The sequence below is a fragment of the Cyrtonyx montezumae genome, unplaced genomic scaffold (assembly GCF_038088225.1).
Source record: "Cyrtonyx montezumae isolate F1298 unplaced genomic scaffold, pur_monq_1.0 scaffold_7, whole genome shotgun sequence".
Lineage (NCBI taxonomy): Eukaryota > Metazoa > Chordata > Aves > Galliformes > Odontophoridae > Cyrtonyx > Cyrtonyx montezumae.
The window spans coordinates 11,265,205-11,289,216 of NW_027072078.1; the positions used below are offsets into that span (position 1 = coordinate 11,265,205).

Consider the following 24,012-nt stretch of genomic DNA (forward strand, 5'->3'; position numbering starts at 1 on the left):
CAGAGAAAACATTTGGACATCTTGTGCTAGACTTGCTAAAACTTTGAAATATACGGAGTGTCTTGCATATGCACAGTCCCATATCACTTCCTCTCTCTTCTGAGCCTTTATTTTGAAAAACTATTTTATGATGACTGACTTTCTGCAAGTTCAGTGGAAAAAGTTTAAGATACATCATACTGTACAACTAAAGAAAAGGCACTCATTTTGCAGTTGACACCAGTATGTTTTTGCCTGAGGAACTGAGTCAGTCTTTGAAAATCCCAAGGGACAATAAGATTGGGGATTAAGTAGGCTGTATGTCAAAAGGTCAAGAAAAGATACTGTCTTATCATTTTCTCATCTATTTCATTAGTTTGAGAGCTTAAGATGATGTCTAAACACTTCAGGATCCACTGATTTTGTAGAAACAAGGTTGTTTCTGCTATCTTTTTCTCTTTTAGATTTCTGAAAGAGTCACAGAGAAATTGATAACAAATGACTGAGCTGTATGCTTTTGTGGTGTTGTTCAATAGTTAAGGTCATCAATGTGCCACCTCATTGGTGACTTTTTCTTCCCTTTTAAATCAACCCTAGACACCATGTCATGCCCAGACTTACCAAGGCATGGTTGGTAATGAGCAGGGTGTGTAAGAAGTGTAGTAGAGTCTGCTATTTTTACTTCTGTTGTATTATTTTTTACCATATAATGTTTTCTCAGTGAAGATTATTGAACAACTTTTGTAGTATGCGTTTCTTTCTTTTTGAACAGGTAACTTGGCACAGGCAAGAGCCAGAGTGACAGCGGCATCTCGGTCTTTGCCTCCACAGCTTAGTGCTGGGCGTATCAAGGTTGGTAGTGTTCCATTTGAAGATAGGTAATTTCTCATGAAATATTACAGTGAGGCTATGGGCATGATACTCTGCTGATGTAGGTGTATAGTGTAGCTCTTACTAAATGAGTGTATCTTAATATCAAAAAATACATACTTTAGCTGGGAACATTGTTTCCAGAAATCCAATGAAGAATCAATTTAACAGTGATTAATCTTTAAACATTTGTAGTGAAATCTCAGTTATACTGATAATGATGGCAACATTCCTCTTGATTTCGGTGGGTTCAAGGCTTTTCACTGGCAATTTTGGACCTAAAAAGAGATTTAATTAGCTAAAATTTGGTTAGTGTGTTTAACAAAATGAAAGGCAAAATAGAAAAACGATCCACTCCTCTTCTGCTCAATGTAAAGTTCAAAAACCAAGGGCCCTTTGTAACTGACAAATGACCAGAAAAGAATCAGTCAGCAAAATTGCTATTCTTTATAAAGTAAAAACAAACATGAAATTTAAACACTTTTTGATTTTACCAAAATAGTATATGGCATAATTAGAAAAGGATGGGATGATTTTATTGCAGTTTATAGTGTTGCCAATTGAGTTCACTTATTATGTGAGGTAAACTTGTGCTCCTCAACATCTGTGTTCTCACCCCACTTCCAGGTTAGTCCTGTTAAAATGTGATCAGTTGGTTGCTGTTTTTTTGTTTTACCTCAATGCAAACAAAAGTAATCTTCTTAAAAAATGTGGCAACTGTTCAAAGCAGCTACTCAAAAGTCTACAGAATTACATGTTTTGTGCATTCTACTTCTTCTTTACATTCTCTTCTATTATAAGGAGCTCAAGCTCAAATACAGTAATTCATACTAGTCACCCAGACACCTGTATCTTTTACTGTACCTGTAAGTAGAGACTTGTATTTGAGATATTTATTTCCTTCCTGATATAAAGAATTCCAGCACTGAAGGACAGATTATAGCCTTACTGGTTTTTGTTTGTTTGTTTGTTTGTTTGCTTTGTATTATTTTATTATTATACAAACACTGTCTTCTACATCCAACCATATCAGCATAAGCTTTGTAAGTATGTATTTTATTGCTTCAGCTGGAATAAAATACAGTACTTCCCTTTTAGAGCTTTGATAAGTACATTCAGTTGTACTAAATCGTGTTTAAGGGCATTTACCTTTCACATTTTTAGAGAAGGAGTTAAAAAACATCCATAATAATTGCAACACTATTCAGAAAACTTTGATACCACCACTTAAAAGTTTTATGAAATTATAACAACTTCAAGAAAAATATTTTAAATTAGTCTTTTACATTTAATAAAATGATTCCATAAGTATATTAATTTTATTTTGAAGTGTGGAAATTTGTATGTATGTTTTCATTTACAAGCTTTTTGCTTACCGCATTTATTGGTTTTACGGTATTTCATACCGTGCTAACAGCAGGTCAACATGTGAAAATCATAATTTCCAGTAACCTCATAAGGCAACAAGATACCATAAATCATTCTTGTAATACTGTTGCAAAACTATTATAAGCAGTTTATTTTATTAGTGATGGAATAATTTGTCTTTTTAAGGTCAACTGTTTTTCATTTCAGCTGTAATCATATAAATGTATATTGTACATCACGACTAGTGTCACGTAAAATGTGACATAACAGTTGGAATATATTTCATTTTAGTTTTAAAAAAGCAGCTAGTTATTTATAAACACAAGGCGATATCATGATACTCTTATGTTCTATCACTAATGATGATGTCTGTTGTCTGTTGTACATTTGATTATTGCCCTCCCATTAAACTGCATAACTTCATATATACTCTGTAGATAAACAAGAGAGAAAACTTCTAAAATTCTTAGAACAAAATCTTCCCAGCTTCAGGATCTATCAAAAAATACCTTCAAATATCTCTTGTCATTAAGATTTTGAACTTGGTCCTAGTCCTTCCAAATTGCACAGATCTGAATTTAAAACTCCATAGAAAAAGGAATCTAACAATATGGGGTTTAGCCTGTTTTTCTGAGAAAAGTTGTATTACATCCTCCTCTGAAAATGTTTCTGACCATCTGTTTTCTGTGTGCCCACTCCCTTCCCTTCACAAAATCAAAACAAAACAAAACCCCTTTTGAACCCAGCAGGCAGTAGTAAACCATATTTGACAGAATCACAGTCTTAAGTGTCATAGATTCTACCAGTTTGGTGCCAATAAGCCGCTGTGTAAAAGAGGATGCTAATTTTATTGTACTGCCCAAAAGATAGAGCATATTAACTCACCCTTCATTCAACAATGGTTGTTGAATTCTGAATAATAGACCATGAGCACTGAAACTCCAACAAAATTAGAATTTGAAGTCTATATGCTTTTCTAGACAGACAAGAAACAAATTTAGAAGCCCAAATTTGTGGGTAATTGGGCTTCACTACAGTCCTCAAACAATGTGCTTTTGATGTTGGTGTTCTTTGTGATTGCCTGTCTTCTAACAGACAATTATAATAAATGCTACCATTCATTCTGGGCTTACTGTCAGTATTCATTGGTGAATTGTCTTCTACCTGACCTTTACCAGAGCTTTAGATACCAAAGCTGAAACATCAGTTGTCTTACCAAGATTATTTTGAAACATTCTCAAAATGTTCCCCATGGACATGCCTGCTATTCTGACTGGGTCATTGATGGTTAATTTGTCACGTGATCTCTTAAAGTGTTTGATGTTATCTGTGCTGGTTAGTCTTTTTTCCTTCGATATATTAAAGCGTTTTCTGTTAACGTCCTTAAAACTGAAATCCAACTGTGTTGTTTTTTTCTTCATGTATTTATTCGAGATGCATACTAGTGCATGCACCCTGCTTAGGGCTATGAGCATCAGAGATTGCAAAATCATGATGAAATTGTTGTGGTCACCCTAATGGAAATCTGTCTCCCTTTGTACCATCTGTATTCTGAATCTTGTCTTCACAAGTTTTCTCTTTTGGTTTCTTCTCCAACACAAAGTCCGTTTTCTTGGTCTATTACAACTTAGTGCTTCATTTCCTTTGTATTTTTCATGCAGTCTCCTAAATATCTCCTGAAGGTAAGAGAGACAGTTACTTTATTGAAAACTGTAGTCTTTCAGCAATTATGTTTAGTGGTCAGAAGAGTGTTCTTAAGTCAGTGAGCTCTGGAAATGATCATATGGAGCAAAGTCCAGTAAGAGTAGCACAGGTGCTGACAATGGCATTATCTGGTTTATACAAAAGCCACCTGGTCAGAGCAGATGGTAAACTGCCACAAAGCAAGTGAATGGTAAAATGTTGCTAATGCCCCATGCAAGCAGGATTCTGGTTGATTTTGTTAAGCTGCAGTACAGCAACACAATCTGCTTGTGATTGATAACTATGATTATACTCATTCATAAATTCTAGTTTCATTTTGATAAGAATGGCTGTACTGACAATATAACTAAAATATACCAGGAGCAATATGTTTACTGTCCATGCATATTGTCTAAAAATAACTCTTGTGAGCTATACAGAAATGCTGAAAAAGTGGTATTTAATGCAACAGCAGTTCAGCTGAGTGAGAATGCTCAAATTCCTGGCATCAAAATGGAAATTTAATGTAATTAATAGTAGACACAACAGCAGATAGAAACAAGACTTGCATGTTCTGTGGTTACCTACTCTGTTACCACTTGTTATGTTTCAAGAACATTCTTCCATGAGTGAGCAAAATGAGGCAGTTTTTTGATAATTTACTTCCAGGTCGTTACAGAAATGGTAACTTCATATAGATATTAAGACCCAATGGAAGTTCATTGCAATGATGGTAAAAGTAAGGAAGGCTTCGTAAAGTATTGCATCTTGACAGCTGCTCCACTGGCTTAGCAATATACTATCATGGAAAATAGTGAGAAATCAACCCCTAACCCAATCAGAAGAGTCTGTCAGTCTAGAAAAATCTAGTAAATGAAGGCATCAACAGAGGTTTAATATAAATGAAGAGACAGTTGAAATACAGTTTCTTGCTTTGTGAATGAGTTTGGAACATCGAACTTTATAGACAGGAGCTGATATTACTGGAGTTGAGAAAATGTCAGCCCTATTTCCAAAGGCCGTGCCTGAATCTGTAAATTGCTTGTGTTTTTCCATCCTGTGTCACCTTCTGTAATAGTTGCATTCACAGGCATGCCTGTAGTGACTGAGAACACCAAGATGAGTAACAACGTTACTGCATCCTTGCTAAAGTATGTACTAAGGCATAATTTAAAGAGAAAACTCAGACATGCAGTTTTTTAATGTAGCATGCATACTATTTGACTTGTCTGAAGGCATATTATGAAACAAAAAAGTAGGTACTGATGACCATGACAGCTGTGATGTAGCTCATAAACAACTTTACAGCGAAAAGTGCTAATGAGATAATCACTGCTGACTGTCAGACAGCTCATTGTGTACCTTTCCCAAAGATGCTAGGAATGTGATCACCTGAGAGAATTATCACAAGAAACGTTGAACCCAACTTTTGTGAATGAAGTGGAGTGGGTGTGAAGTGTTTCTGCAACAGATCTAACATCTGAGTTTTGTCTCCCAGGTTGACACAATGGAGGTTATGCGACACCCTGAGGAAACAACTAACATGAAGCGACAAACTATGGCTTCCTATTTTAGGGTATAGCAGTTAAATTGTAAACAAATATTTCGATTAAAAGAACAATAGATATCTCTGACATGTATGTGGGGTTGTTAGATTAAAAAAAAAAAAAAAAAAAGTAGTGAGTGAAAATATTCATCGGTTATCTGAATGCAGCCTACAACCAAGCAGCCACACTCAGATCCAGTCAGCTTGGATTTGTATGCAGCATTGAGATTTGAGTGTATTTGTGGCAAATTCTGATCAAACAGTGGGATAGTGAGGTAAGAATGAAGCTGAAGCAAAAATGTTTTCATTTTAGTGTAGAATGCAATGAAAGAAACTGTTTTCAATATTCAGGTTTTTTAGGGTAAGAAGTAATGGGCCCATGTTTCAGCAGAAATATTCATGTTAGATTCTAAGATCTGAGTAGTTATGATAACGTGGTACTTCAATGGATTACCCGGGGAAATTGCACGGTCTGTAGCAGTGATTCTAACAAAAAGATTCTTCAGAGATATGTCTGAAATGATACTCTCTGTGGGCAGAGTACTAAACCGATGACTTCTTTTTTGGTTTTCGGTGATCCTTATGTGTTTGTTTTACAGTAAGCTTGTTCTCTTGTTGGGGATAATTGTTTGATCAAATATGCCTACAGCATAGATATAGCTGGGACAGTTTTCAATTAAAAATTTCAATATGAGCTTTCTTAAACTACAAGAATGTAGTATAAAGAGAGGTGAAGAGAATAGAGTAAGTAGAACTAGAATCATAATTTATGTTTAACAGTTAAAAGCTTTTAACAAATTCTGGATTTCAGCCAACAGCTTAAAAATAATAAAAAATGAATACAGATTAGCATTATCATTACAGATTAACATATAATCAATTATTTCATACTACTTACAAATTATATTTCTTGCTTATATAGTTCCATTACAGTTTTTTTAGACAGGTCTCTTTATCTCTTTTTTCCTTCACTAGTATTCTCTCATGGATCTCCTATCCAAAATGGTTGTTGGACAACCTCACTTTATCCGCTGCATTAAGCCTAATGATGATCGAGAAGCACTAACATTTTCTCGTGAGAGAGTTTTACTGCAGCTACAATACACTGGAATTCTGGAAACTGTTAAAATACGTCAAAAGGGATATTCTCATCGCATCCTTTTTGAAGAGTTTGTGAAAAGGTAAGACTTCGATAGCATGACCGTCATTTTGAAGTTGCATTCAATAAAATATATTCTAAGTATGAAAAGTTCTAAAAATATTGGTTTGTACATGTATGGTCTCTGTCGTTCAAAGAAGAGCAGTAACTATCAGAGGTAAAGACTACAAAAGTGATCAAGAGAAGGAGAACTGCAGTGTGCAGTTAGTGTTCAGTAGCAAGCCTTTCTCTATGATTTCTGCAGTAAAGGAAAAGTAGCAATATGCATCATGCTTAGACAATACAAGGATTTGAAAGGTCAGTGAGCTTCAGCCATTGCTTAAATAAGATATACATGTTTAAGAAAGAGCTGATATAAAAGAACTGACAAAAAAAGCAACTGAGAAAAGTATTAATTTCAAGCTCGAAAACATAAGTTAAATCAGAATAAAAGAAAAACCTAGAAATATTCCAGAGAATTTTTCATCAGTACTGATTTCAAATGTAACACATTCTAAACAATAATTTGAAATATTTCTGTTAATAAGGTATTAAATTTGATTTGTTACATCCTTTAGTGTATAGAGAAGTCATTTTGAAAAAATGTAAGGCACAGTTTCGAATTTGTGTCATACTGGGTTTGTTCCCTTACAGAGACTTAATGCATAAAAATGTTTGCCTCTCCTTTTTCCCATTTTACACCCCTTTCATTCCTTTCTCTTTTACACTCCCTTATGCTCAACATTTCCTCATTTTTTTGTCATCTCGGGAAGTATGAAAATTCAACTGAAAAAGCTATTTATGTTCTGGAGCAAAAGTAGTTAATAGGGATGTCAAGAGCTTATGTCTGTACACTGACATAAGCTTAGTAATGAAGAGATGTAATATACAAGTGTAACTGGAGAAAAGCATTCATGTGCACAAAATTTATCTGATTTTAGAATATTCCTCCTAACAGCTTCTTCATAGTCTTGTATCTCGGATTCACTTTGAATTATAGCCAGATACCTGTTGACCTGAACTCTTGCCATGGTTGCTGTGTATTAGTTTGATTACTGAAAGGATCTGTGTATCAAGAAGTTACAAATCTGATTCAGGAAATGCAGTTGTCTTTATAATGACAATCTGTTTATAAGGTCTTTATGTGGTTTCCTTTAGAACTAAAATATTTTTGTATGTATTATTTACTATTGTTTTCTATTCTGTAAGGCTGATAATTGAATAATGAAACAGAAGCCATGCCTTTAAGCAGTTGGCTCCTAGAAACAAGTTGCAAATGGCTCTATCAAACCTTTATTCTTATCTTCTCTACTGGAGATCCAGAAAGTATAGGGTTAATGAATCTATTAAAAAAAAATCATTCATATCATGCTAGATGGAAGTAGTTGATTAGGTTTTAGAGAAAGAAGACAGTGAGTTCCACAGACCTTTACAAAAATCCAGAGACTAAGTAAGCATACGTCTGTAGATCAGTCATTTGAGTCTATGTATATCTGTTCTTGCACAGACAAATGTTGACCGATGAACTGTAGTTTAGTCAATCAATTCTGAAAAATCACTGAATTTTCTGATTTCTAATATATTAGGACACTAAATGAATATGTATCAGAGATACATAAGAGATTTGTATCCCAGGAAGGATAACTAACACATCCATTTGTCCATCAAAGCAATTTAATTTTCAGATATGATTTCCCTCCACCTTTAATTTGTGCGTTACATGACTAATTTTATTAAGGTCATACAAATCTAAAGCAGGTTGAACGAAGAGATGAGTTTTTCTGATCACTTGCACATTTTACATCATGAAAAGCCTGAAAGCAGAATTGCTAACCTTGAATTTTATCCAATCTGCACATAAATTAACTAAGATTGATTTCAATGAAATTGATGTGAATTGTGAAGAAGTTAGGCTTCTTCATATCAGTAGATTTTTCTCATTTAAGAATTCACTGAATCTATATGCAATTTTTTTATTTTTTTTAAGTCCAACCTGGTGTAATTCGTTCAGAAAAGAAAGTCAATATAAGAGAACTGGGAGGGGATTTAGCAATTGCCCAGCAACATAGCAGACTTTTGACTGAGTTCAGAATATAAATTGGGGCAGGAGATTCTTTCTCCTTTGTTCAGTTTATGCTTCATTTCTAAACAAATTCTATCCCATTATATTCTTGAAAAAAATAATGAACAATGTATAAAAAAGATATCAGTGGAACAGAAAACGTTTTTCTTCCACTTATAGCCTTGACTAGTCAAGTGTTTTTAGGAACTAAGTAGTTGAATACATAAAAATGTTTGAGAAAACAGGTCAAATGCTAAACAGATTGGCACTTCTTTGTTCATAATCAAAAAGACATTAAGCAAGTATGAACAAGAGTTTCAAAATGTCAGTAAATCTGAGGATATCAAAGATTTTCGAAGCGAGCAAGTTAATTGGTATTTTGATCCTTTTGAGCAACTTAACAACAAAACAGATGAGCCAGCACTTTTTCTCCCTTGATGTTATTAAACAAATAGGTGTGCTTCTTGTCTGCCTGTTCAATAATGCTGTTTTGTAAACTCTTAGCAGGAAATATGAGGACAAAACAATCAAAGTCAGGGAACAGAACCATTCAGAGTTTATCAAGTGGAAGGTAAACAAAAGATAAAGCTTTGTAATGTTACTCTACCATCTTCTGTTTTCATGCAAAGCAGATTATTTCAGAGGTTGCAAACCTGGAATTTAGTTTATTGGGTTAAAAAACAGATAGTGAGAAGAAGTCTTAATTGTTACTCATTCATACAATGGTACTGTAGCCAAAGATAAAATTATGTGTTATGTACATATATATATATATATATATATATATATATATATAAACAAATAGGTTATTTTACTTAAAGTAGTGAAGTCTGATTTACAGCCCCTGTAAACACTCTGAGCCTATCAAGTTTTAGGCAGCTCATCACCATTTGCCATGTTTCACATCCCATACTGTCATGTGTCTGTCTTACATGTTTTCTGTAAAGCCCTGTGGTCTCTTACCTCAGGCTGGGATCCCAGGCTTCAGATACGGGCTATTACGGTGGTCAGGCAGCAAGGTGGGTCTGGCTTGAGGTACTGCACAGCAGCTAAGGAAAGTGTGCACTTTTAGTAGGGACCTACAGTGAGATTCCCATGAAACTCTATTTGCTATATCCCAGTGCACAGGCCCCTGACGTGATATTCAGGTGTGTCTTTACTGCATATACCCCAGCAGTATACACCTTCTTTTTAATGTAGCATATACTGTATTATGTTTTGAAATACAGGAGACTTGAGAATCTTATGGTGCTACATGGTGTCATGCTTCAGGTGCCTCATAAGCACACAGAAATCTGTTAAGTTTTGTACAACTCTCATGTAAAGATTGTATTTTTTTTTTCGTTTTTACTTCTCTGCCTGTTTATGCATCAAAGTTCTTTGTACAGTGCTAGAATGCAGGATGCACTTTTCCTATGAGCACTACCTCCTCTTTAATAGCCACGTAATGTCATTCAGAACATATGCTCATGGCAATACCAGCAATGTTTCTGTAATAATGATCCCAATATGATCAGTTCTGCTTTTTTTTTTAAAGAATTTTCAGTGCAAATTTGCATAAAGTCTCTCTTGTTACACCTGACACCAATTCAGACTCTAAATCCTCAGTGTTACATTTCTTCTGGCCAGTGGTGATAGTCTTGTTTATTATTCAAAGTAAGAGAAGCACTGTATTAATTTAGAAGTCAACCAATTTGCTAGAGAGAAAATAAATACTTCCTTTTAAATAGTGCATTCTTACTGCATTCTCACTTCTAACAGTGTCTGCTTTGTATCCAAACACTTGACTCAATTCTAGAAAAAAAACTTTACCATTCAATTTATTTTAATTTTACTATAACCCATGGAAATATTTGTTACTTATTTCAATGGATTTAAGATGTCACCAGATCTGCATACATTTTACACTTTATATACAATAAATTACTGTGTCTTCCATGTCTGCCTTGCAGACTCTTGACATCCACAGAATGCTGGTAAACTGTTGCAGGATGAAAGAAATTCAAAACCTGTAGGAGTGAAAAGTCTAATAATCCCTTACAATTAAACATACAGAAAAGATGAAATTATGTTTTTTAGGAGTATTTCTGTAATTCTATGGTTATCTGATGATTTACAGCATGCTTTAGGTATTTTTCATTGAAAAGTTTTGTTGAAGTTTTTTAAGAGTCTCTTAGATGTTTTTTTTCCATTTTCCAGTTACATTTTTTGATTCATGCTTTTTCTGCAGAGTCTAATGCAATAAGTTTTATACATTCTACTGGGGAAGCCTCTGAAAGAGTTAAGATGCAATCAATACATGCTGGGAATTTTTGAGTTATCTGCAGGCTCTTTCAGTGCTCAAAATCTCTTGTTTGTATTTTAACTTTCCATGTCTAGGTCTGACAAGAAACAAGCATCTTTTAAACACTGAGAATACCCATTCTGTAGCTGGGGGTCTAGTTAGGAAGAGGTCTTTCCCCCACTCACACCTCAAGGTTTTTACATGACATTACCCACTCTCCACCTCAGGCCATTTTTTAATACAAAGATTCTTTTGAAAGACAAAAAAGCGTTAATCATTACCTTGCTGTGTAGACCTGACAGAGCCTTTCAATCTGGAATGCAAAGGGAATTTTGGTAAGAGACACTGTTATGATTGTTAATGGTGCTGCTCAAGTGTTATTTATTGATCAGTTCCACATTTTACACCCAAGGATTGGTGAGGAGAGAAATTGAACTGTTTACAGTCTGTTTATCTAAGGTAAAATCTTATATAAATCAGACAACACATAGCACCATTCTGATGTTTTCTGTGTTTCAGTTCACTTGGATGTCTTTAACATTAACACTCTGCGTGTCCTAGCTTTGTATTTTTTCATCTGGGGATAAATTCAACTTCTAACAAACTTTTTTTATCTCTAATTGCTGTTAAGTCTGAGTTAATCCTGCTCTAATGTGTGTTTTGCATGAGAATATTAACATCCATAAAGGATTGTTTGCAGAGCAGTATGAGAGCCAATGGTTAAGAAATATATAATTTCAAACAGGTTTCATCAGCAGAGAAATCAGTTCTTCTGAGATGAAATTACTTCTCTTTTATTCACTTCTGCTGAGAATGTGATCAGTCAAATGCTTTTGGGATACATATAGTTAAATATTTTTTGTGTAGGAAATTTTAAAGCAGAAGATATTCAAGACTCATCTGCATGCCTACCTGTGCAGCCTGCAGTAGGGAGCCTGCTTTGGCAGGAGGGTTGGACTTCATGATCTCTAGAGGTCACTTTCAAACTCTACAGTTCTGTGATTCTGTGTTGGATGATTAAAAAAAAAAAAATAAGTGGTTTTGCATCAGTATGGCACTTAGGAATATACTATCTTTATTTCAAAACAAATGAAACAGTGTTGTACTTAAAACCGTAGTAGTGGTTACATGGAAATGCTACCGTTTCTTAATTATAGCCTGGGTGATCATTTTTCTGTCTTCACTCAGGTCCTCAGTAGTGTTAATAAAAGCAACCACATGCATCTAAAGAGGAAAATCCTACCACCATACTGGAGTACGTCTCCAATCTCATGCAAAGTGGTTTGTAATAGCCTTTACTGTTCTTACTGTATTTAAATGCAAAGATCCCATTTAGATGGTACCTTACTTATATACCAGGCACAGCATTACTTTAACCTACAGCCAGTTTAGCAAGGTGCCATGGGAGTGAGACTATCATTCTTTCTTACCTACTTACATCTTTAATTCAGTCTTGCATTTATTTCCAAAACAGAGGGTAAAACTGTTTCTTCACCTCAAATTCAAAATACTTCAAGGTAAAAGATTCCACAGCATGTGTCCTTCATGAGTGTTTCTGTGCATTGAAAACATAATATTGTGAATTGTGACTATATAAGTAGTGTGTGTTACAATGAAATTACCTGTGTTTTTTCAGTAGTCCTACATTTCTCATTACTCATTAAGACCTACCATGCCTATGTAACACATGGAAGACTATAAACTTTATTTTTTTAAATAGAAATAAAAGCATTGGCTTGATATAGAAGAAGTGATTTGGATCACTGCATTTTCTGCTCGAAGAACAAATGCATATATGGAAATTAAAAAGTTAAGTTGTGAAACTTTATTCTCATGTGGAAGTGCATGTGATTTCTAGCCCTACTTTTCAGCAATTAAAGATCTAGTTTCTTCTCTTGATAAAATCATGTAAATAGAGGTCACTCTCTCTGTGATCTCTGTTCAGTAAATTTACATAAGTATATTAGAGATGTTCTTAGTCCAATAAATCAAAATGAACAGAGTTGTAGTTGTGTATTACCCAAAGGTTTGGGTGCACAACCATATATTTTCACTACCACTTCACCATGTATAACATTTGCAAACTTTCACCAGATGCGTTACAGTGAAACATTTTGTCTTCCTCCAAAATACTGCATGTGTTTTGTTGCCATACAACAATCTTAAATTTGGTGAATTAGATGGCCCTACATCGCACATGCTACGCTGTGATACAGTTATCCTGAGCACAAATCAGATTACTTGTGTGTTTGTAATTGGTGATTTAGTCATGAAAACAAGCAGTGTGTAGAAAACAAAGTATTTGCTTGTCACTGATAAGATTATAAAATTAAAAAATTACAGAGTTCTCCCTGACTATTTCATTGCATGCTGTCTAAGTACTGTTCAATGATTTTAAAATTCTCAACTACAATGTGTCTTAAAAGATATATGAACATGCGAAAAGAGCTGATATTAACATTAACTTGAAACTTTCCCTCCCTCTAGGAAAAGAAACAAACCACTTAAGTTACATGTATGTATAAATGCTGAGGCTAATCTGAACTATCTTTTGAAGCAATCAGCAATTTGCTATTGATGCAACTTCTCTGACATGTCTGTCAAGAGCATGTTGAAACTGCAAACTATCACAAATTGTTTGGGATATGTATATTTTATGTCTGAGTTCTATCAGTGCAAATCAGAATGCCGTCTTGTGAAATCAGGCATCATTAAGTTTAATAATGAAGTAGAGGGAATATGCGTTTTTCTTTTAAATCCACCACATTTCTCCATACCTGCTAGATGCCATGACTGTTGGTATTTTGAAAGACTTGGCTAAATAATTTGCAATATCATCTTACTGAGAAAATGACTGCATTATAAACCTTAACTCAGTAACACATAATCTCCTATCATTATTCAGAGTGGGCAGTGTCTCCAGTTGGTGAATATCTGTCTTTCTGGTCCAGGAGAGATTCCAGTGCTTCTGCCTTCAGACATCATTTTGTTCCCCTTTGATCTTTATTGACTATTTTAGTGGTTCTTTTTTCTTTCTTGTGACAACTGGGGCTAATCTCTAGAGATTAACTGGAGCTAATATTTGAAAATCATATTCTCCTGACAAAAACAACAACAACAACGTAAACTACAAACTTGCACTACTCCATTTTTTTATAATTTCTTCTCAGTATTTTTCATTTTGTTTTTTTTTTTTTTTCCATTATGAGGTAGGTTTATTTCTTGTCTTTACGTGGCTACAAGAGCAGTCTTTGAGCTTCATGGGTCAGATTCCCCTCTTTGTTCTGCAGACTATGTGATGGTCCTTCCCCATTCTGAATCTGCCAATTCCTTTCAAAAGCAATGTAAACAGAGTAGCGCCAGATGAAGGGTAACTTAATAACGACCAAGAAGAAACAGGGTGGTTCATGAATGAGAGCTGAGATGGCAGTTGCTACCATCTAACTGTGTACTTGTTGTACAGTAACTTTGAACTTGTAAATTAGTTAGCCCATGTTCTTGTTCTGTAACATGATTGTTTGCAAATAGGGTTACTTGAATACTATAAAACTGTCCCTTGTGAACAAGTGGTGACTTTACAAGCACAGCTTGTTACAGTCATTCCTCATGTCTGTTCAGTTCAAACACGTTTGCAACTCTGTTTTGTTATCTTTTTGGACCATAATTTTATTTCACATAATTCTCAGGGCTGTTCCTTTCAGGATCATGGACAAAACAAAAGTCAGTATTGTCTACAGTGAGCCTGATCTGAAGGCCACTAAAGTTACCATAATATTTCCAATTGATTGTTTATCCCAAACAAACAGGGAAAAAGGCACAATGCATAATGAGTTACATAACCATAGAAATCCTTATGCCTATCAAAAATGGCTTAAGGCATATGAAGAGTAGTTTGTTTTCTTCTTTTTCTTTAAAATAGCTACTAGTTTTGTTTAACCACTAGCACTGATAAAGTCCTTGACAATAACAGTGCCAATTGTTTCAACTGTGCATATATATGACCTCTTTCTGGAAACATGAAATTCAGATGTCAAGCAGTCTGAACATCCGTCTGTCTGTAAATTAAGATTGATATGAGAGTTGTTTTTCCTGTAAGCTAATCTTTATTCTTCACACACGATAGCAGCCTCTCAGCATATATAATCAGTCAGTATCGCTGATACAGACTGTGTGCTGCCTGCCCTACTAGCTTTTTTCTTCACAGTCTGAGAATCTGCAGACTTTCTGACATACTGAAAATGAATATTACTTAGGTGCCATTGACAGGGGCTTCTTACAAGCTCAAGAGTCCTTGGACTTCGTATGTGGACCTCTATTTCCCAACAAATATCAAGGCCACTTATACCTCTTTGTAAAATTGGCCAATACCTGTAACTGACATTCTGCAAGGTTCTATTGATGAAATAGCATTTATGGGCATTTCTTGTGAGAAATGGGTCTCAGGTTATTAATAACATACTTTTGATAATTTTCTGTGAGTTCCAGAGATCCATCTCTGAGCTGGAGAAAAGCAGTGGAAGTACATGTTTGTTGTCAACTTTTTCTCTGTCATTTCATTTTGCAGGTATTCCTACCTTGCTTTCAGGGCACATGAGTCTCCTCTCGGTAGCAGAGAAAACTGTCTCACCATTTTGGAGAAAGCTAAGCTAGAAAACTGGATTCTTGGAAAAACCAAGGTAGAGAACGCAAATGTTTTCTCGAGGACAGTGTTCCTTTAGCAAAGCGTGTATAATAGTGGTTTGCAAAGTACTGAGTGAATTGACAAAAGAGCAAGGAATTTGTTCCAGTTAACCTTCTAGGTTACAGAGGTGCCCTCCCAAACTAGATGAGTTTGTGCTACCAGAGGAAAGGTGCATTGGGTACCTCCCTAAAGTGCACTCTGCACGTGGCTGCCTTGATAAAGACAGTACATCTGTCAGTGCCTGTTGTGACAGTGTCCTCCTTAAGATCCTTCTATTAATCATGACATGACTGAAACCTCACACTCTGGTCTGCTCTGTGGGTCTGGTTAGTACATTATCTGTGGAGTTTCAGATGAGATTTTTCTGGTTCTTTGATAGAAAAGCCTTTGATCATGGCTTAAAATGGTGTGGCTGCCTTCTGTGAAAGGAAAGTTATGTTGTATCTTGAATTGTTTCATCATGCACAAAGGAAAAATAAGAAGAGCTTTCCTGCTCAGGACCCAGATAAAGTGTGTATAACTACCCATAGTATTTGCCTCTTGAAGTAGAGTGTTGTTAGACAATATCACTAGAAGAAATGTACTCCCAGACTTATCCCCTGACTATCAAGGAAGTTTGTATTTTAAAATTGTTGATACATGAAAGCATTCCTCTCAACAATTTACTTCGTTAAGCACCTAAGTATGTAGTTTATTTTGCAATGGGGTGATCATAAGCAATGGAATAATGAAGGTCCTCAAGCACACTGAGAACAAATTATTTAATTAAGAAAATTGCTATTAAATCAGCAACTACTATTTTACAAGTTTTCCGAACAACAGTGGCCTGATATAGGCTGATATGAGGCTTACAAAAAGACAAATTCCAATTGGTTGTGCTTATACCTGCATGTAATATCAAATTTGTTGTTCCATTTCAGGTTTTTCTAAAGTATTACCATATAGAACAGTTAAATCTGTTCTTGCGAGAAGTTATAGGGAGGGTGGTGGTCATGCAGGCTTATATCAAAGGATGGCTTGGAGCAAGGAGGTACAAGAAAGTCAAAGAAAAAAGAGAAAATAGTGCTGTTACCATACAGTCAGGTAAATGTTCACATTTCCTATTTCACTGAGTAACTTGGCATTTCAAGTTGTTAAATTGTGTGTACATTATTTATTCATTCATAATAGTTCATATGAAATCAAAATAACTGGAGGTGCTTTTCCTTTCAGCTAATTGATGTAAATACTAAGGATTTAGTTCTAAGATGTTATCTTAGCATTTAGTAATGTCATTATTTAAAATATTTTCATGTTTTAGATGTGATGTCTGTACATAAATTGAAAATATTTTTAGGTGTTTCTGCAGTAGCTTGTAGCACATAGATAAAATGCACTATGTTGGCTCACCTCTCTCTTTCCCCTTTGGCTTCTCGTGTGTCCCAGACTTAAAGATAACATTAATCATGGGTTGGGCCCAAAGGGCTGATTGCCAGTAATCTAGCAGGCTTCCTTATAATGAATTTGGGGAGCTGTGTGAGAAGGGGAGTTCTTGTGCTGACTGATGATGCGCAATTATCATGTACCTTTGCCTTTTGGATTAGGACATCAGTGAGCACATGGTGACAATTAAAATCTGGATGAGTAAAGCAGTGTTTGAAGTTGCAGGGATGAGAATACTGCAGTCATGAACTCAGAGTTCAACATGTGGGTGGGTGAGGAGGAGGTACAGGGGGTGGGGGCTGGAGCGATTGTAGCAGGAGGGATGAAAGTTTCAGCACATCTCTAACTCTGTAGACTCTGTAGCACTTCCTTAAATAAATGTAATTTCCAGCACATGGTTTTGTATTTTTAGCTTGGAGAGGATATGAAGCTCGCAGGAAGTACAAGGAAATAAGGAACAGAAGAACTAATGCTGCTATACATATTCAAGCAGGTAATTAAAACATAATTTCAGTTGCCAGCACCTATTTTGCTGTGGATAATTTCATGTGTCAGTGTTTATAACCAAGAGAAATACACACAGCCCAAACAATATCTGCTGAAAACATTACCTCTGATCGTTTGTTCTTCAGAATCAAATGACATTTGTGGTAGTTACGACACTTCGGGATTTTTCTGAGCACCTTTCCAGAAGTAAAACATATCAATTAAAGGCTGATAATTCTTTAAGATTCTTCTCAGCACAGTCAGTATGATTCAGTATTATGTAGAGCTGGTATGAAGCACTGATTGACTAAAAGTGTGGGTTGGAGGTCCTGGACATGCATTTCTCTGTCTTTGTCAAGTACTGATCTTGGCAGGTAGCCAAGTTCCCCTTTCAACTGCATGCTGAGTTTGCTGGTTTTGGCCAATTTCTGACTCTCTGCCAGACTCCTATGTAGTCGTATCAATATGAATTTGAATGAACTTTAAAGAGATTGTTGGAGGAACAGGCCCATAGGGCAGTGAAGGTCTCTAGTAAAGAGCAGAGTACCATATGGCACAGAAATCTAAGAACCACTGCCACGAACTCAGTGATGTTTTCACATGCTGGCAGTGTGAAGCAGCCTCCATATGATGCAGTGTAACACACCTTCCCCGTCCAACCCCAGGTGAGAGGCTATACCTGATCAAAAATGAGTTGTAGCTAATGTGTTTACAGATAAACCAAGGCACCACCATTATTTTACCAGCTGCCTCCGCTATCATAGGCCTTTAAGCTTTGTAACCTTTCAATTCTGTGTCATATAAACTAAAGTCAATCTGAAATAGAAGAGTTTTAAGTATTCCTCTGCTTTATTCTCTTCTTAAGCCATTTCAACTACATCCAACATTTTTTTTCTTTTACTTAAGTTTCCTACTCTGAAAATAAGCTTCAGTGTGACTTTGAGCAGAAAGCAGAAGAATAACAATCTGGTTACAGAAAGGAACAGATTATCATTAGGTTGAAATAGCAATTTATAGCATAGTGTGCATACTGTTATGTATAATCATAAACTATAGAGCTATAGCTCTAGAGTCAAATGCAGAACGTTATATTAAATGGAGAACTGTTAAGGAGATTTTTTTTCCTATTACAGCAAGCACTGAGGAACTGCATAAGTATTCTCTCCCCTTCTTCTTCTCCTTTGTGTTGTCATTTATTTTATTCATAATGGCACAGAGACCAGATTGTAAAGAACTACATGCAACTGCTTTCTGAAGTATTAACTAAGTTTATGTTTGTCCATACCTGCACTAGAATTTCCGGACTCTTGCGATGGTGTTTTGTCATAAAAAGGAAAGTGAAACTGTTGACCCTTCACTTTCCCACTACTAGCAGTTTTTCAAGGGAGAGTTGTCTCAGATTTCCTTGAAAGCTGGTGTGTAGCAGTATTACTTAGAAGCTGTAGGGGATATTATGCCTTAGAATTTTATTCAGCCAGCTTTCTTAGGCATGTAGGAGGTGTATGCATATTGCCAGTGCTTTAGAAAAAGCAACTGATCTATTCTGCTGTTTGCACACATGGAAGAGATTCAGAGCTATGTTCCTTCCTGTCATCTCTGAGATGCTGCATTGGACAATGCAGAGCAGAGGCAGTGGGATTGTACACATATCCTTGAATTTGGACACTTCTGTCCTCTGCACCTCATGCTGGAGAAATGCTATTAATGCTCTTCCAACCAACAAACACACTGTCTTCCTTTGTAAGCTGGCACTTGACAGTTTCAGTGATCAGTCTGGGTGAATGAGCATTAGAACTCTAGGGTTAAGAGTGACAGAGTGACACATGCACCTCTGTATTCATTATGCTTGCTGCTCCTCCTGTCTTTGGCACTGCACTCAATGAGGTATAATAATCCCCAGCATGTTTCTCTCTGCCTTTGGAAACCTACATCCAGAACCTCGTATTTGAAAATTCTTCTTGTGCCATTTTTTCTTCTCTACATGCTAATCATACAGTGTTCATAATCAAAGCTTATGCGTGTGAATGGTGGCCATTTTCCTGCTCTTAAAATATACAGACAGTTCTTGTTTACATTACACTGCCAAAGTGCCTAGTGACATGGGAACAAAAGGAAGCCCAAATCTCTCCCTTCCCTGAACATCTTATAATGTAAGTGTATATTTCAAGGCTGCTTTTCAATAAAAAGGAGTATGATCACCTTTGCATTTATTTTAAATGAATCATTTCAGGCAGAGAGATATATTGTTGGCATTTGTCATCCAGACATTAGCAAAACCGTATAATTAAAATAAATGTACTTCCCTCTCCTTCTTCCTCCTCTCCCTCCCCCCCTTCTCAGTCTTCTAGCAGGCCTTGAAATTTAGGAAGCATTTGGCTTACATGTTTTTACAGAACAGCACATATTGAAATTTGTTTTCCTTTCATCTCTTTCCCAATAAAAGCCGCCACTCGGCTTATCCCTTTAGCTTCCTCAGAACTTCCTTTCAGAATTCCCGATCTATTACAGCACATTCACATACCAGAAACAAGATGCCTTTTCATGCTGTCAACCTTTTTCATCTGAAATGTAAATTAATTCTTGCTGGTACGCTTTGACAGAGATCAAAGTAGGGGTATTAACCTTATTGGGCCTTCTCTTCATCAGAATCAGTTCCAAAGACTGCAAGGGTAGTGTTAGAAGGCCAGTCTTCACTGTTATCTATGGCCCTCCTCCAGGCAGTCCTCTGTCTACAAGTCAGCATTTCAAAGGCGCTGATTTCTTTTGTAAATGACCTTATCATTACTTTAAACTGTGTGAAAAATGATTTGCCTGAATAATTCTTGCAGGATTATCCTGCTCATTTTAATTGTGGGGGGACTTCATTCAGATTCCAGGATATTGTTTAAGTGGTTTTGACAGCAAGTGATCATAGGCTGATATAAAGGAGGAACGCAGCTTCTGATTGGAAACCTCTTGACTTGTTCAGATTGTTCATTTCTTGCAAGTCAGTCTTTGAGGTAGGCTACATTTGCATTTTAAAAATAAACAGATGCCTTTCAAATACATGAGCTGGTGGTCTGGAGATCTCTGTGGGCCCAGCAGTTTGCTATCCATTGATGAAATGTTGAAAGAAAAAACAAACTTACAAAAAAAAACCCAACAACCTTCACAATATACTTGAGGATACATTTCCTAAGTGTATAATATTACACAAAAATGGTCATTATTTAAGATAAGGAAACACTGTTGCTAGTAGACAAAATATTTATGAATTTAAATTAGGTGAGGAAGGAAAAGCTACTTTACTTCAGCATATCTATGTTATGGGGTCTCAGAATGTACAGATTTTATGAGATTCACAGCTAAAATGGTACGCAGGTTACACGAGTCCTTTCCTATTTCCTCCAGTCCAGCATTCCCAAACTGTATCTCTGAGTCAATTTTTAACTAGTAGGGGAACTGTAAGGAATGATTTTGTATTAAGTGTTTGCATTAACAACACTTTGCACTTCTGTGTAAGTATTTCCCTGTAACTGGGATTTGAATTGTTTGGATTTACATCTATGTAAAATGAAAAATATTTTATTATAATAAATTAATTTTAAAAATTATTTTTGCCAGATTCACAGCTGGTGTAAATCAGTATATAGCCATTGAATCATCTGACTAAAATGTTGCTCCGCTGATTTGTCTCACATGCAAGTCTCATTCAATGTTTCTTTGTATTAGAGGAAAGCATTAATTAGAATTAAAAAAAAAAAGAAACAACCCACAAAACAAAGAGATAATAGAATTATGAAGATAGAAATACATGCTATTATAACTAGATTATTTATGTGGAGTGACCCTTGTCGTGAAAGATTTAAAGGAAGATTTTAATTTGTTTATTTCATTTGTGAGCTGACATTGCCAAAATGCCAAATGAGTGGTGCATACGATTCACTTAGATCTGAGGTGACATCACTGAATTCATTTTAATTAGGCCTACTTTAGCCATCTGGAATATACTGTGCAACTGTGGTCAGGACTGAGTTTAACTATGCTTCCAGAGGTGAAAGGCAAACGACTAATCCATTGAGCCATCGTCTCCTCCTCCAACACGTGCTCGCACACTCACCATATGTCACATTGTATTGGAAAATTCTTTATCAAGAACTCAAGGAAAAAGATCAGAACCTAAATCTTTCTGTTCTTTTTCTTTTTTTCTTTTCCTTTTTTTTTTAATGAAAAGTGATGAATGTTCAGAAGGAAATCAGATGAAACATACCTTTTGCAAAAATGCTTGCTTTCTACAACTTCTTCCCATGCAGTGTTTGCATATCTCACTGTTTGCATATCTGTTCTGTAGGCTTGAGGCAAAATTTATTTCATTGTAAGGAAAAAAAAAGAAAAAGGCTTGAGAACAGCTGGAATACACATAATAATAATAATTGCAATACATTCTTTTTTTTTTCCTTTTTAGCATCATTATCAGTATAAGAACCTCTGAAGAGATGTGTGTTTGTTTTATTGGTAGCTGACCTGACTCATCGTATTATCTTGATTTTACATCCAAATCAAACCAGACTGATCTGTACAGGCTGCACAGCTTTAGTTATCTTTACTCCTTCATCTCCTTATGTTCTGTCCCAGCTTAGGCTATTCAGTCATTCTTCACTTCTAGTACACTGAGTGACCGTTAAAAGCCTGCTGCTCACATGCAGGGAGCATGCTAACTGTTAACAAAAGTGAGATGGCCTTCAAAGTCTCATAGTTTATTACTGTCTCCTCTTAGTGTGAATACTTCTGTGGGTTTTTTTGTTTTGTTTTGTTTTGTTTTTGTTTTTTACTTTTCTGTCCATTTTGACAGGATTTCACAGGATTTCACGCCCTTAGTAAAATCAGGGAGGGACAAGAGGCCTTGGAAAACTTCTTACTTTCCATTTCTGATGTTGACAGACAGTTTCAGAGTCATCCACACTTGTTTTGTTTAACCAAGCCTCAAGGTAGAACTTTTTAGTGCAATGCCCAGAAAATAAAACCCATACATCATAGTGATGATGTGCATCAGTAACAAGGCTTGCTTTTTTGTAATACTTCTGCCAGAGAATATAAGATATTAGTTACTTTTTCTGTGACTAAGCATTCATTATCCAAAATCCATCCAGACTGAGAGGTGAAAGAGGGAAGTATTCATGGGATTCAGCAAAGGACATGACTTTCCATATCTTTTACTCTTCTGTGGAATTAATTTGGCATGAAGCAAAAAATCAGATTTATGGGCTCCAAATCATCTCAGATGTTGGTAGTTAAGCTGCTGAATGTTCTTTTATCTAGGCAAATTAAGAAGGTTGTATGCTCTTTTTAGCTAATCAATTTCTGCTTACAAACAATCATGACACCTTCTATTCAACGTGAGCTTTCATTCCCAAAGTTGCTCTTATGTGCTATTTTAAGTGATATTATAGCTTAAAAATTTATCTTTACAGAAAATGTCTTTTTAACAAGATTTCTTGCAACTGAGAATAAATCCCTCTGCTGTTTTAAAACAGTACTTCATCTTCTTTCTTCATACCTCTTGTACAGACCTATGATTATTTAACTTTGATCTTTCTACACTGTGCTTCACGACTCAATCTGTAACTATATATTTCCATTGGGAATCAGAAGGAAAATGCCTGGACTTTTGCTATTTAGAATTGTGTAACTTTGCATGTAATGTATATGCCTTAGTACTTAGACCTTAAAATAAAGTCTTTTAATTGCAGTACACCAAGCTTGAGGCTCCCTGTGGTAAACACATTCTTAGTTTGCTACCTGCTGGAGCTGGCAGAGAGATCACTTTGAGTGAGAATTCGTATAAAAAGTAAAGACATGTCCTCCACGGTGGCACAGAAAATGCTTAAAACTAATAAGCTAACTAAGAAGTCTGATAAAAGTGCTAAAATTCCTATGCTCCTAGATCTCTTTGAGCTCAGATCCTGTCATTATTGGTTATGCAAAGATCAGGGTTAAAGATACTGTTGCTATAAAGTTTGGAATATAGAATGCATAAGGTGAAAATGAGGTGACAGCTGGTAATCATTCTTCTTCAATGATGCAGTGATTGTTCACGGAGCACTAGCAACATGAGTCTGCTAATTTCACACTCTTTGAGCCAAGTGCTTAGTGTCAAAACCAGCACCAGTCAGTAATGCAAATTGCCATGATGGAACAGCTTCCCAACCTCTCCCACTCCCCCAGTAGAATTCTCTGCATATGCATTTCCTTTGAAACATTATGGATCCAGTTAATAAATGCTGAAAAGATGCAGTTCTACTAATTCTTGATGAAGCTTTTGAGACAGAAAAATGTTTGTTTATCCTTCTACATCAGTTGTCCCACGGGTCAGTGGGAAAGTAGGAAAAACACAGCCGTTTACCTGTAAGATTCAAAGTATTCTAAAAGACTGTTAGAAGCCAGCTTAAGGGAGGGTTCACTTGAGAGGAGTTGATCCAGAAAAAAAGTATGAAATCAGAATTCAGAGTAAAAA

The 24,012-nt window shown here is 35.7% G+C and overlaps 1 protein-coding gene across 1 annotated transcript in view; it reads left to right on the plus strand.

Moving 5' to 3' along the window:
- The window catches only part of MYO3B (myosin IIIB), a 162,781-nt gene that overhangs the window by 88,578 nt on the left and 50,191 nt on the right, over positions 1 to 24,012 (plus strand). Inside the window, exons 22-27 of the mRNA XM_065751107.1 lie at positions 752 to 831; positions 5,399 to 5,476; positions 6,422 to 6,627; positions 15,495 to 15,606; positions 16,532 to 16,694; positions 17,446 to 17,526. Coding sequence (XP_065607179.1) covers positions 752 to 831; positions 5,399 to 5,476; positions 6,422 to 6,627; positions 15,495 to 15,606; positions 16,532 to 16,694; positions 17,446 to 17,526 — 720 coding nt within the window. The remainder of the gene's footprint in view (positions 1 to 751; positions 832 to 5,398; positions 5,477 to 6,421; positions 6,628 to 15,494; positions 15,607 to 16,531; positions 16,695 to 17,445; positions 17,527 to 24,012) is intronic.